At 38.0% G+C, this 12,930-nt stretch overlaps 1 protein-coding gene across 1 annotated transcript in view; it reads left to right on the forward strand.

Annotated features, from left to right (window-relative positions):
- Positions 1-10,935, forward strand: part of cntln (centlein, centrosomal protein) — a 454,938-nt gene extending 444,003 nt beyond the window's left edge. The window contains exon 27 of the mRNA XM_060846250.1: positions 10,713-10,935. Within this exon, the coding sequence (XP_060702233.1) occupies positions 10,713-10,814 (102 nt within the window). The 3' untranslated portion in view covers positions 10,815-10,935. The remainder of the gene's footprint in view (positions 1-10,712) is intronic.
- The last annotated feature ends 1,995 nt before the right edge of the window (positions 10,936-12,930 follow it).

Consider the following 12,930-nt stretch of genomic DNA (forward strand, 5'->3'; position numbering starts at 1 on the left):
GAGTTTAGAAATAGAATATTGTCACCAACAAAGAAGACATGATGAGTGTTTTACTTGTACTCCTTCTGACATGGCTGCTTGGTATTATTTGTGATACTTCTTTCAATATGTTTAACATTATCTGTTTAAGGAAATGATATGTGAGCAATTCAGCTTCGAGCATTACATCCTCAAGAGAGATGAAATGAGAAAAAGAGCTTCTTTAACTATGTGGGCAGTGCAAGCACACAGTAAATATTCAGAATAGCAAAGAACAGGAGAGTGAGTAAATATTCTTAAACCTTCCAGTGAAAGTAACATCTATGATGCATTGGAACATCAGTGTAATATTCCCTTGCACAAAGCCACACAGCATAGCAACGCCACAAAGCAATATGTGCTGTTGACCAAATCACTCTGTCTTGGTGGAAGAAAATATTAGCAGTAAAATTTAAACTTTTCAGAATCAATACATTATAAATATACTTAGTAGACATTGAAATGCTGCCATTTGTTCCATGCCAGCTCAGGAAGTAACTCGGGATAAAAATATCTTTCCTTTAGTCCCAGTGAAGAATTGTAGATATTTTCAGCATAGAAGGAGGCCAAATGTTATCTGTGACAACCGAAGACAGTTCTTTAGCCTTGTCTACTTTTTACCTCTTGATCCATAGCTCTGCAGGTTACAACACTTTGAGTGCATATCCAAGAATGTTTTGAATGTGACGAGGGTTCCTGTCTCTTTCGCCCTTCTACACAGTGATTTTCAAAGGCCAGCATTCTCTCCTTATACAATATTTTAACAAGGACTTCAAGTCTGTTTGTTTGGAGAACAATGTAATGGAAGGTACTGCATCACCAAAAACTGATACCAGCAGCAATCAAAAATGAGATAAAATATATTGCAATGTGATGCACTAAGAAGAAAATACCTTTTTCTCCTCCCCACCACCTATACACCCACCTCTTGGTGGGTGTGACTGCGCCTCCACCAACCACCCACCAAACATCATCCCGATCTCCCCTCCCCCAAACTACACAGCAATTAAATCTTCTCAAATGATGCTGCAATAATGCAACAGAACTCCTTCTGAATTTGCTGCACTTTTACATTCTATGGTCAGCTATCTCAATCCCAGTGCAGCAACCCCTTTTGTTCATATAACACACACGCATGCACTGCTATCTTTACAAGTGCAACCTTTTTTGAATTAAAAGCAAATCAAAGATATTATCGTCAAGCATTGCATAATTTTCATTATCAATTAAAAGAAAACAGAATAATTTGATAGCCTTCTCACAGCTGTTGTTCTACTTAACTAGTCAATGATAATTGCAAACAGCGTTAAGAATATAAATATAAATAGCACAACTTGTGTGGAAGAAAAGTCTTGTTAACACATTATTTTCAGGAACAAAGAGCAAATTACTGTAATGTGGATGTGCCCTGGAGACAGCAGTAACACACTTTATTGATTTGGCAAGTAAGGATGAATAGCACTTGAAAGATGAAGTGTTATTGCAAATCATGCCATTAAGAAGATGATTAAACCAGGAATAGTTCAATAAGACATGTACAGTAAGCCCAATAGTGGACTGACTTTCATTCACATTTTATTGTTATTTTTTGGACTCTGTCACACAGACCATGTCAAGGTTATGTTATAATTCGTTACTGCACTGATGCCTTCTGCTAGGAAGTGATGAGTGTTATTTGTGGATTGATATGTAGAGAGTGATCAGGTATATAGCAATTGTGGTCATGTTAATGTTGAATACGGGACTTAATGAAATTCATTTCTCCATCTATAAGTCGTTAGCAAGAGTGACTGTTTAGAAAGGTATTAGGAATGGAGTGTAACCCCAAAACAGAACGTCATATGGAATTAGTAATATTGTCATCTATAATGTGGAACTGCTGCTTTCTGGTGTTATTTACTTAAGACTGTTGCCCTCTGGAGGTGATTTAACAAATAGAATTTTGACTTCTAGTTTAATCTGAATGAATTTCTGTAAATGTCACATTTGACTTTTGATTTTATTTTCAAGTTTAAAGAAAAATGTTATTGGTTTACGAGAGTTGAATTTTGTTTTTGTATGATAGAGTTATAGAAAACAAAAAGTTTAGAAGGGTGAAGAGGTGACTTAATTGAGGTTTTAAAATTAAGAAAAGGTTTAGTATGGTAGATTCAGAGACGCTATTACCCTTGGTCAAATAATTCAGAGCAAGGGACATAATCTTATAAGTGGAGCTAGCCCATTTGGCAATGAAATCAGGATACATATTTTCACACAGAGGACAATGGGGTAATAGTGTTCTACCCTCCAGTAGTCTGTGAGTTCTGGGAACAGGATTTTTGTGTTGGACGACAAGATTTGCTGCATCATATCTGGTTGTGCTTTGAGGAGCTGATGGTTTCCTCTTGACCCTATTATGCTAACTTGTCAAAAACAAAACACATTCTTTTTGCTCTAGTTTTTCATGTGCTTATCCATAGTTTTACTATATCAGTTGGAGATGGAAGCTAACGCTTTCCAGTTATTTGCCACTATACTGGAATCTTGATCCACATTCCACGTAATTATTAAAAACAGCAAATCCATTTGGAGGTTAGCACATCATTGGTTCATGTAGAGTCATGCAGCACAGAAACTGATGCTTCAGCCCAACTCTTCCATCCCAACTAGATTTCCTAAACTGAACAGATCCCATTTGCCAGCATTTGGCCTATATGTCTTTAAACCTTTCCTCTCCATATACCTGCCCAAATGTTTTCTTTTAAATGTTGTAATTGTACCTACCTCTACACTTACTCTGGCAGCTTGTTCCATATACGTGCTACTGTCTGTGTGAAAATGTTGCCCCTCAAGTCCCTTTTCAATCTTTTCCCTCTCACCTTAAACCTATGCCGTTTTGGTCTCCCCTCCCCTGGGAAAAAGACATTGCCTATTCACCTTATCTATCCCCCTCATGATATTATAAACCTGTATAAGGTCACCTCTCAGTCTTCTACACTGCAAGAACAAAAATCCCAACCTATCCAGCCTCTCCCTTTAACACAAATCTTCCAGTCTTGGTAACATCCTTGTAAGTCTTTTTCACACCCTTTCCCGTTTAATGACATCCTTCCTATACTGCAGATCATGAGGCGAATGCTCATCTATAAATTCATAAATCTTCAGTTCAGACTGTTAAGTGATAAAGTTTGGCATTTCAGTATTTTTCCCATTTGAGTGTTCAATGAGACAGTAACAGTAGGGAATAAATTTGGTTTGCTGAATATGTGTTATCCCAGTTTCTGATTATTTTTCTCTTTCATTCACCAGGCTTTGTTATGTGCTACTTGCAATAAAAGAATAGTTCAGGAAAGAAGAATAAACTTCCTTCCAGACAAATAAGTTTTAAAGTTTTTGAAGCTTGTAGTGTTCCAGAAAGCATCAGGCTTTTTTTAACACTTGGTGAATACACAGAGACTCCCCAAAGCCAACTCACCAACTAGAAGGCATGCATCAGGACAGTGATGAAATACACTCTACTTGATTGTAATAAATCCCCTTACTTACTTGAGGAGGAATGTACTTGGAACAAATTCCGAGGAGGTTTACTGGATTGATTCCAGAGATGAGGGCTTTGTCGAATGAAGAGAGGCTGAGCAGTTTAGGCTTATACACTCTAGAGTTTGGAATAAAGAAAGGAGATCTAATTAAGATATATAAGATCATAATGGAGATTAACAAAGTAAATGTGGAAAAAAAAGTGTTTCCTCATATGGGGCAATCTAAAATGAGAGGTCATAGTTTTAGGATGAGGAGTAGCAGATTTAAAATAGACATGAGGAGAAACTACTTCTGTCAAAGAGTTGTGACTCTGTGGATTCACCACCCTAGGTTGCAGGGAATGCTGGGACATTGAGTAAGTTTAAGAAGGAGGTAGACTTTTTAAAAAGAAATTAATATGGATTGAAGGATTATGGAGAGTGGCAGAAAAGTGGTGTTGAGACCAAGATAAGTTGCCCTGCAACAACTCACCAATGTTCCTTCAGTAGCATCTTCCAAAGTTGCAATTTCTACCACCTAGAAAGATGAGGACAGCAAATACTAGCATATGCAAGTTCCATTGCAAGCCACACGCCATCTTGACTTGAAGCTATTTCACTGCCTCCTTGTTGTAGCTGGGTCAAAATCCTGAAGCTCACTTCCTGTTCCTACACTCACAAGGACTGCAGTGATTCAAGAAGGCAGCACACCACACCTTATCCAGGGCAATTAGGGATGAGCAGTTTTAACACCCATATTCCTTTGAATAAGTATTATCATATATGATTAAAGAAAAATTATATTCACCAAGGAGGTTTGTACTGGATAAGTTGTTGGACACGTGGGCTGACACATCCCTGGGTGCTAGCCAAGTTGATCATAGGGTTTTAAAAGAACTGGTTAGTGAGGGAGGATTTTGTTTAAAAATTCCAAAATACACTAGATCAGGTTGAAGGTTCCATTTGATTGGAAAATTACAATTGTAATTCCTTTATTCAAAAAGAGTAAGATACAGCTTACCATCTGTCAGAGTAAACAGGTTCCCTACTAACAAGATTCTAACATCAGGTTATCTAACATCAATATAATCAGACAGAGGCAACCTAGTTTTTGAAAGGCAAATCATTTTTATCCAATTTATTGGAGCTGTTTAAGGAAGTAACATGTGCTGTGAATAAAGATTAAGTGGTGGATGTACTATAATTAGATTTCCAGAAGGCATTAGATAAGGTGCAATAAAGGTTATTGCTGAAATAAGAATTCATGGTGTAAGGGGCAACATATTGGCATGGATAGATTCACCTAGATTGACTCAACATTTTTCAATGAAAAAAGACTGCCAAGTACAGTTCTAATTAAATACCCAGAAGATTTTCAGCAAGTTCTAGGGACTATCAAAGGAATCAAGGCAATCTTGCATGTTGACCAGGAAGCAATTCCGTGATTCTGTATGGCCCACCCAGTGCCATTTGCCTTACGGATGAAGGTAGAGGCAGACATCAGAAGGCTGGAAAGTGAAGGAATCAACAACCTAGTAGGGTTTGCAGAATTGGCAGCACTGGTTATGAAGATTGACAGGTTGATTCCCCTCAATGGAGATTTAAAAACAAATATTAAATTGCCTCTCGCAGCTGGATAAATACCCAATCTGTTGTGATTTATGCACAAAGCTGGTAGGGGGCCTGTCCTTCATAGATATGCAATTGCAGTTAGAGAAGGGTTCCCCAGATGTATGCTACAGTTAATACTCAAAAGGGTTTGCACCAATATATAAGACTGCAATTTAGGGTATCATCAGGCTGTGCAATATTTTAGTGGACAATGGAGAACATTTTACAAGGTCCCAGGTCGCCATTTATCTCGATGAAATGATTATATTGGGAAAGACAAATGAGGAGCACTTGGAGAACTTGAACATAGTCCTCAGACATTTCTCCCAAGCGGCCATATGTCTTAGATGGGAAAAATGTGTTCTAGGCATCCCAAGTGACTTACATGGGCTAGAGAGTCGACAAGACCGGGTTTCACACATTGGAAGATGAAGTGAGAGCGATCAAAGGTACTCCAGCTTCCACATCTGTACCGGAGCTTAGGTTTTTACTATGGCAGGTGAATTATTATGGAAATTTGATGCGTAACCTGGCCTCCAATCTGGCACCTTTGCATCAACTCTTAAGAATGATCAGCTTTGGAAATAGTCAGAAAATCAAGCAATAGCTTTCAGAGAAGTGAAGAAACAGCTCTCATCCTCTCATCTGCTGGCAAACTGTAATCCCCATTTAGATCTGGTACTGTCATGCCTCCGCAAATGGTAACAGGGTAGTATTAGCTCATAGGTGGCCCAATGAAGAGGGATGCCCAATAGTGTATGCATCCAGGACTTTGCTAATGCAGAGCGTAAATATACCCAGATAGAGAAGGAAGATTTGGAGGTCATATTTGGAGTCAGGAAGTTCCAGCAATACTTTTACAGATATAAATTTGTAATAGTAACAGACCACACCCTCTTACTGAAAGAGGATAAGGCAGTGCTGCCCATAGGTTCAGGCTGAATTCTACAATGGGCTGTAATAGTAAGTGTGTGTAATTACAAGTTGGAACATTTTCCAGGTGGCCAAGTAGCAAGTGCCAATTCATTGAACCGCCTTTCGGAGGTACAGCACCAGTAATAGCATCCGTAATAGTTTTAACTTTTCTGGACACACTTCCAGTCAAAGCTGACAATATCAGACTTTGGATGCAGAAAGATCCTTTCCTGGGAAAACTGAAACAGCTGGTGGTGATGGGGGAAACCAAAGGGCTGTCACAACCAGTATGGAAACCTTCTCAGACCCGGGGAGATCAGATCAAAGTAGAGGACGGAATATTAATATGTGGAGCAAGAGTGATTATCCAGATATTGGCTGAATTCCAGCAGGGTCATCCAGGTGTTTCCAAGATGTTAGTGAGGACTTGTGTCAGGCGACCAGGATTGGATGCAGACATAGCTGCATTAGTTGAGCAGTTCCCAGAGTTCGACCAAGGACAGCCAGCAGCTCACACACAGTCTTGGGAATGGTCAGGTAAATGGCCTGGATTACACATCAACAATGCTGGCCCTTCATGGGTTCAATGTTCTTATTCATTGTGGATGCCCACTCAAAGTGGACAGATGTGCACAGTGTTCATTTGACAAACATGGGGACAATGAGAGAAAAACTGCATTTGTCTTTTGTAGGACATAAGTTCCCTGAAGGGTTGATCACAGCTAACAGGCCATCGTTTACCAAGGAGTTTGAGTATTTCTTAAAGTAGAATGGTATTTGACATGGAAGGGACATGGAAGCTCCATGCCATCCATTATCCAATGGCCTGGCAGAAAGAGCAGTCCAAACTTTGAAGGCAGGCTTAAAGAAGCTTCAGTAGATATCAAACTAACTATTTGATTATTGTACCACCCCTCAAGCAACTACAGGGTTGGCTCCAGCAGCGTTGTTAATGGAAAGAAGAGTCTGCACCAGGTTAAATCTGATCTTCCCTGACCTGGGGAGTGGTGAAATGGCATCAAGAATGCCGATGCCAGATACAAGGCTTCACTAAGCAAGAAAGATAGAATACTTCAGGGGATGATGTTTAGTGTAGGAGCCATGGGAATAGTGCTGCATGGGTAAGAGGCATGGTGGACATGAGGAAGAGCTAGTGGATGTCATTTATTTGGACTTTCAGAAGGCTTTTGTTAAGATACTTCATAAGATACTAGCATGTAAATTTAAAACATATGGGATTGGTGGTTGTCTACTGACACGGATGGAGAACATGTTAACAGACAGGAAACAAAGGGTAGGAACAAACAGGTCTTTTTTCTGAGTTACGAGTGGGATATCACAAGGATCTGTGCTTGGACCCCCAACCATTTAAATATGTATTAAAGATTTGGCTGAGAGAACTAAATGTAATGTCTCCAAGATTGCAGGTGACACAAAGCTGGGTGAGATGGTGAACTATAAGGCGATGACAGAGATGTTTCAGTGTGAACGGTTAAGTAAATATACATGGTAGAAGAAGTATAGAGTCATAGAGATATATGGCTCAGAAACAGACCCTTCAGTCCAACTCATCTATTCCAACCAGATAAGCATTTGCCAACATTTGGCCCATATTCCTCTAAACCCATCCTATTCATATACTCATTCAGATGCCTTTTAAATGTTGTAATTGTACCAGCCTTGAACCACTTCCTCTGGCAGCTCAGTGTGCATAAATATGAGGTTATCCACTTTGGTAGCAAAATCAACAAGGCAGACTATTAACCGAGTGGCAGTATGTTGAGAAAAGGAGAAGTGCAATGAGACTATGGTGTCCTTATATGCCAGTTGCTGAAAAGCAAACTTGTAGGTGCAACAGTCGTTGAAGAAGACAAATGGTATGTTGGCCTTCACAGTGAAAGGATTCAAGTACAGGAGTAGGGATGTCTTGCTGCAATGGTACAGGGCCTTGGTGAGACTACACCAGGAATATTGTATGCTGTTTTGGTCTCCTTATATGCAGAAGGATGATCTGGCTACAACAAAGGTTTACAAGGCCGATTCCTGGTATGGAAGGCCTGATGTATGATGGGAGACCAGATGGGTTAGTCTTGTTCCCTGGAATTTAGAAGAATGAGGGAGGATTTCATAGACAGTGCAAATATGGGAAGGATGTCCCTGATGACCTGCAAGACCAGAAAGTCTGAGGATACAGGCTAGGTCATTTAGAGATGAGATGAGGAGTAGTAGCTTCACTCAGAGAGTGATAAGCCTGTGAAGTTCTCTGCCACGGAAATCAGTTGAGGCCAAAACATTGCATGTTTTCAAGAAGGAGTTAGATATAGTTTCAGGGCCAGAGGAGTTCAAAGGGGAGAAACTTGAACGTGGTACTGAATTAAATGATCATATTGAATTGCAGTGCAGGCCTGAAGGACCAAATGGCATATACCTGCTCCTATTTTGGGCCACTTGAGTTCCGAAGAAGGGTCATTGGAGAAAAAACATTAACTCTGCTTTTCCTCTATGAATGCTGCTAGAGCTGCTAATTTTCTTCAGTAATTTCTGTTTTTTGTTTCGGATTTCCAGCATTCTCAGTTCTTTGCTTTTTTTGGTTGATAGCATTCTCGCTAATTCTCTACCTTCCTGTACAGGTGTCTGAGATCCATATGTGTCAGTGACTTTCAGAGCCAGAAGTTAATGTTATGGGCTACGCTAGCACACCATGCATGGACTCAAAGAACAACTTGCATGGAACAATTGGTTGTCTGATGAGCAAAGGTTGAGCAGGCTAGGTTTATATCTGCTAGAGTTTAGAAGATTTGAGAGGTGACTGAAACATAAGTCTTGACAGCTTTGATATGGAAGGATATTTCCCCTTGAGGAGGAATTTAGAACAGGGCCCACTATTTCAAAATAGGGGCCACCCATTTAAGATAGAAATGAGAAGATTTTTCTTTCTTATAGAAGTTTAGAGTCTTCAGAACTCAACAGGAGATGGAAGCAGTTTATTTGAATATTTTTAATTTGGGGCAGATCGATGTTTGATGAGCAAGAGAAGGTGAAAAAATTAAGCAGCAGGGGGAATGTGAAGTAATCAAGTCATCCATGACTTCATTGAATATTGTAGCAGGCTCGAGTAGTCAAGTGGCCCACTCTTGCTCATAATTTATGCATTTGAATGCACATACTTTGTCTGGATTATATCTGACTCCAGACCATTAGCAATATGGTTGACATTTAGGAATGGGCAACAAATGCCTAGCCTTATCAGTGACACCACATCCCATGAAAGAGTGAAGACAAAAATAAATGAAAAGTGGTCTGTCTCAATTTCAGGATCAACATTTTTTCAGGTGACCTGGAAGTTCAAAACTTTAGTTTGCAAAATTGATCGTGGTATTTCCCAGAACAGGATGCATCCTCAATGAAGAATGCCAGATCATGTTAAAGAGGAAGCTTTGAGATATTTTCCCAAGGCAAAGAAGTTTGAAATACCAAGACAATTATTAATCTTATCCAACTCCAATGGGATGAGCCACTGATGTAGGAAGCATAGCTTTTACTTCATAACATTCTGCGATGATGAGTTTTAGTGATTGATCATAACTTTTGCTTTCTATGTTTCTTTGTTGTGAAATAAATCAATTTCGAGACTTGTATTGAATCATAGTCATATCTAAGAAAATGTTGAATAGCATATGTGATTATGAATAATGGTACTTCCATTATGTAAAACTTTATGGGGAACAGAATTCCGATTTGTTCTCACATAGTTTTTACGTGCTGGTAAAATTAATGTGGGATGATTTCTGTGGCTCCATTATTTCATTTGATTAAATTTTAGAATTCTTGGAAGTATTGGAATGCTCATGCAATTGAGACCACTTTTTAAAAAGTAATTAGATAAAGCATTTAGATAACTTGCAAAGAGATATTGTTGCAGCATTTAAAATGTATTGAGAGCCAGCCATGGAAATGAAGTATGCCTTAGTGGCCAGCAAGTATCTTTAATAACTGACTTACTGAAAACACCTGGGAACTGAAATCCTTCAGGAACTTTGTAAAAAATAATATGGTTGTACAGATTTACGTAATTATAATGTAGGCTAATTTAGGACAGAAAATACAGTTCCTCTCTTGCATCAGAATCTTAGCAATGTTGATGATGGTAAAGTTCTAAAATGCATTGAAATGTGTAAAGTTCTTCTTGAGCTTGATAGGACTAGTGTGGAAGGGCTGTTTTTCCTTATGGGAGACTCATGGACCAGAGGCACAATTTCAGACTAGGGGATTGCCAATGTATGACAGTAATGTGGAAGAATGTTTTTTCTCTCAAAAGGTAGTGCATCTGTGGAATTCATTATCACTGAGGGCTGTTAAGACTGGGCAGTATATTCAAGGCTGAAACAGCAAGCGAACCAATAATTATGGCGAAAAGACAGGAATGTGGAGTTGAGGATCGTCAGATCAGCAAATGGTCTAATTGAATAGCGGCACAGACTCAATGGGCAGAATACCCATCTTCTGCTCCTATAACTTATGGTCTAACTTAAAGTGTTGTCGTTTTGCACTTCACTTGTTGTCTAATTATTATCCTGAGACAGACTGTTGCATTCGATTGCATTAAGTAGAAATTGAATTAAGTGAATTTGAAAAATGTGTTGCTTCAATGCATTCTCTTTATTTTTCCAGCTTCCTTGTGTTTCAAGTTTAATAGAAGCAATGCTGGAAAAGATAGCAGAGAAAGAAAAACTAGCAGAAGAATATGCCTTGCTATCAAAAGAAGTAAGCTGAAAGCCTTATGTAATTCCATCTGTGGCTAATACGTTACAAACAAAACCAAATCCCATCGTGTAATTAGAACACACAGAGGCTTTGTAATGTTCTACATTATTTTAACATTTGATTCTACAAAATAAACAGAAAAGAAATTGAAACATTTTTTCATTCGACCTTGTGTTGCTTCTAATAAAAAGCACATCACATAATAAACTTCATAATAAACACAATCATTTACATCCCCAAATCATAACTGAAATAATTTATCAGATTTTTCACCAGTAGTAAATATACAATAATCATACAGAACTTGAATATTGCTTTTCTTCAGCAATTATCCAATATGCAAAACATTTAGTAATTTTTTTGATCAATCTTCCAAATGTGTTGTTTAATTCATGCTGCTTGGAATTTAGTAAAGACCCAAAAAAATTAATTTGTTCAATAAATGTGTTTTTACTTAAATATTTATGAGTGTGGTTTTACTTTTAAATCAAATTAAGGTGTGGTTAATAAATATTTTACCATAGAATTTAATTACACTTAAAATGTACATAATAGCACTGAATAAAGTTTACAATTTTCTGTTACTCATTTTTCTCTACAAAACATATTTACTATGCTTTGCAATTTTTAATAAAGTTTTAAATAAAATTTGTTCTGCCTTTTCTGTTCCATTTTTCATGCAAAAGTTAAATTATTAAGCAAAATTATGTTATAGTTCTGAAACTTATTTTTGGCTTTGGTTGCTAATTTGACAAGTTATGAAATTGTTTTCCTTAGTGTTCTCTTTGTGTTAGTCAATGATAGGAATATAATACTTCCATACACAGCTATATACATGGATATTTCCCTGCAATGTGCCATTAAAACAGCAAAAATGAAGCATGTACCTCATCACTCTCTAATAAGGAGTGATGAGGTAGATATTTAACTAACGTTGTTATGTTAAGTAACATAATCTCTTCCAAGGGAGCATCATAATAGTTCTAATAGATAAAAATCAATTAGACCTCACTGATTTGATGTTGACCTCAATTTTTTACTCTATTATTCTTGCTGTTAGAACCATTGAAAAGGTCGTGTCTTGTTGAATGTGGTGTGGCTGAATTGGTTTAATGGCTCCAAAACTTGTAACTACTTCAGAATAACTTCACTGATCATGAAAAGAGGATTGTTATATTTGTGGAATATCAAATTTCTTTATTCCATGATGAACAATCCATTTATTTTTTTAAAAGGCAAAAAATTTTATCAGTTTTATGTTTTAACTTCTAACTTTGCCTCATGTGTATGCCCTAGTATATCATGCTTTTCATAGGATTATAAATATGAACACTGAAGCCACCTTGCTACTTGCTGATTTGGTGCCTGTGAGAATTCTTCAACATCATTGGCTGTTCAACCAGCTCAATGAGATCACAGTTGGTGAACGTGAAAAACTCCCTGCAACCGGACATTTTCAGGACTACTGTACAAGACAGAAGCACAAAGGACCAAGTGGCAAGCTGCCAGTCACTGGATATCCACTCTGACACTCATGTCAGGAACTGTCATTATTTAGTTGCTCCCCCCTTCATTGGAGAATAGCAAACTGCATAAAAATAAAAGTACATAAAACTGCATAAAAGTACAGGGAATAATGTGATGTTGATACATGCAAATACATATTTTACTGATCACAAGTGAGGTTCTCACCTCGTCATTAAAACCTTGGGTGAAAAGTAGGACTTTTTTAATTTCCAACTGACTCATCATTATCCACATCTTTCATCAGCTGAGAAGACTCAGTCCACAAGTTCTATCTCTTCCTGCGCAGATGCTTTCAAACTTGCTGAGTAGTTCCAGAATTTTGTGTCTTTATTTCAGGTGCAGAAGGTGTTGTTAATGAAATTGGCCAGAATCCTTGATGCTGTGCTTAGAGCAGCAACTGGACTGGACAGAATTAGAAGAGATGGACACAGCTCTAATAGGTCTGCTTTGTTCAGGAAATATTGTTTTATTCACATCCCACCACTATCTGCCTACTGTTTAGTAACTACTGCACTGCATAATTGTTTTCAGGCCAGTCTTTCTAGGTTAATGCTACCCTCCTTATGCAAAGGTGAGCAATTGATTCAAAATATTTTCT

This window comes from Hemiscyllium ocellatum, chromosome 2 (assembly GCF_020745735.1).
Source record: "Hemiscyllium ocellatum isolate sHemOce1 chromosome 2, sHemOce1.pat.X.cur, whole genome shotgun sequence".
NCBI classification, from domain to species: domain Eukaryota; kingdom Metazoa; phylum Chordata; class Chondrichthyes; order Orectolobiformes; family Hemiscylliidae; genus Hemiscyllium; species Hemiscyllium ocellatum.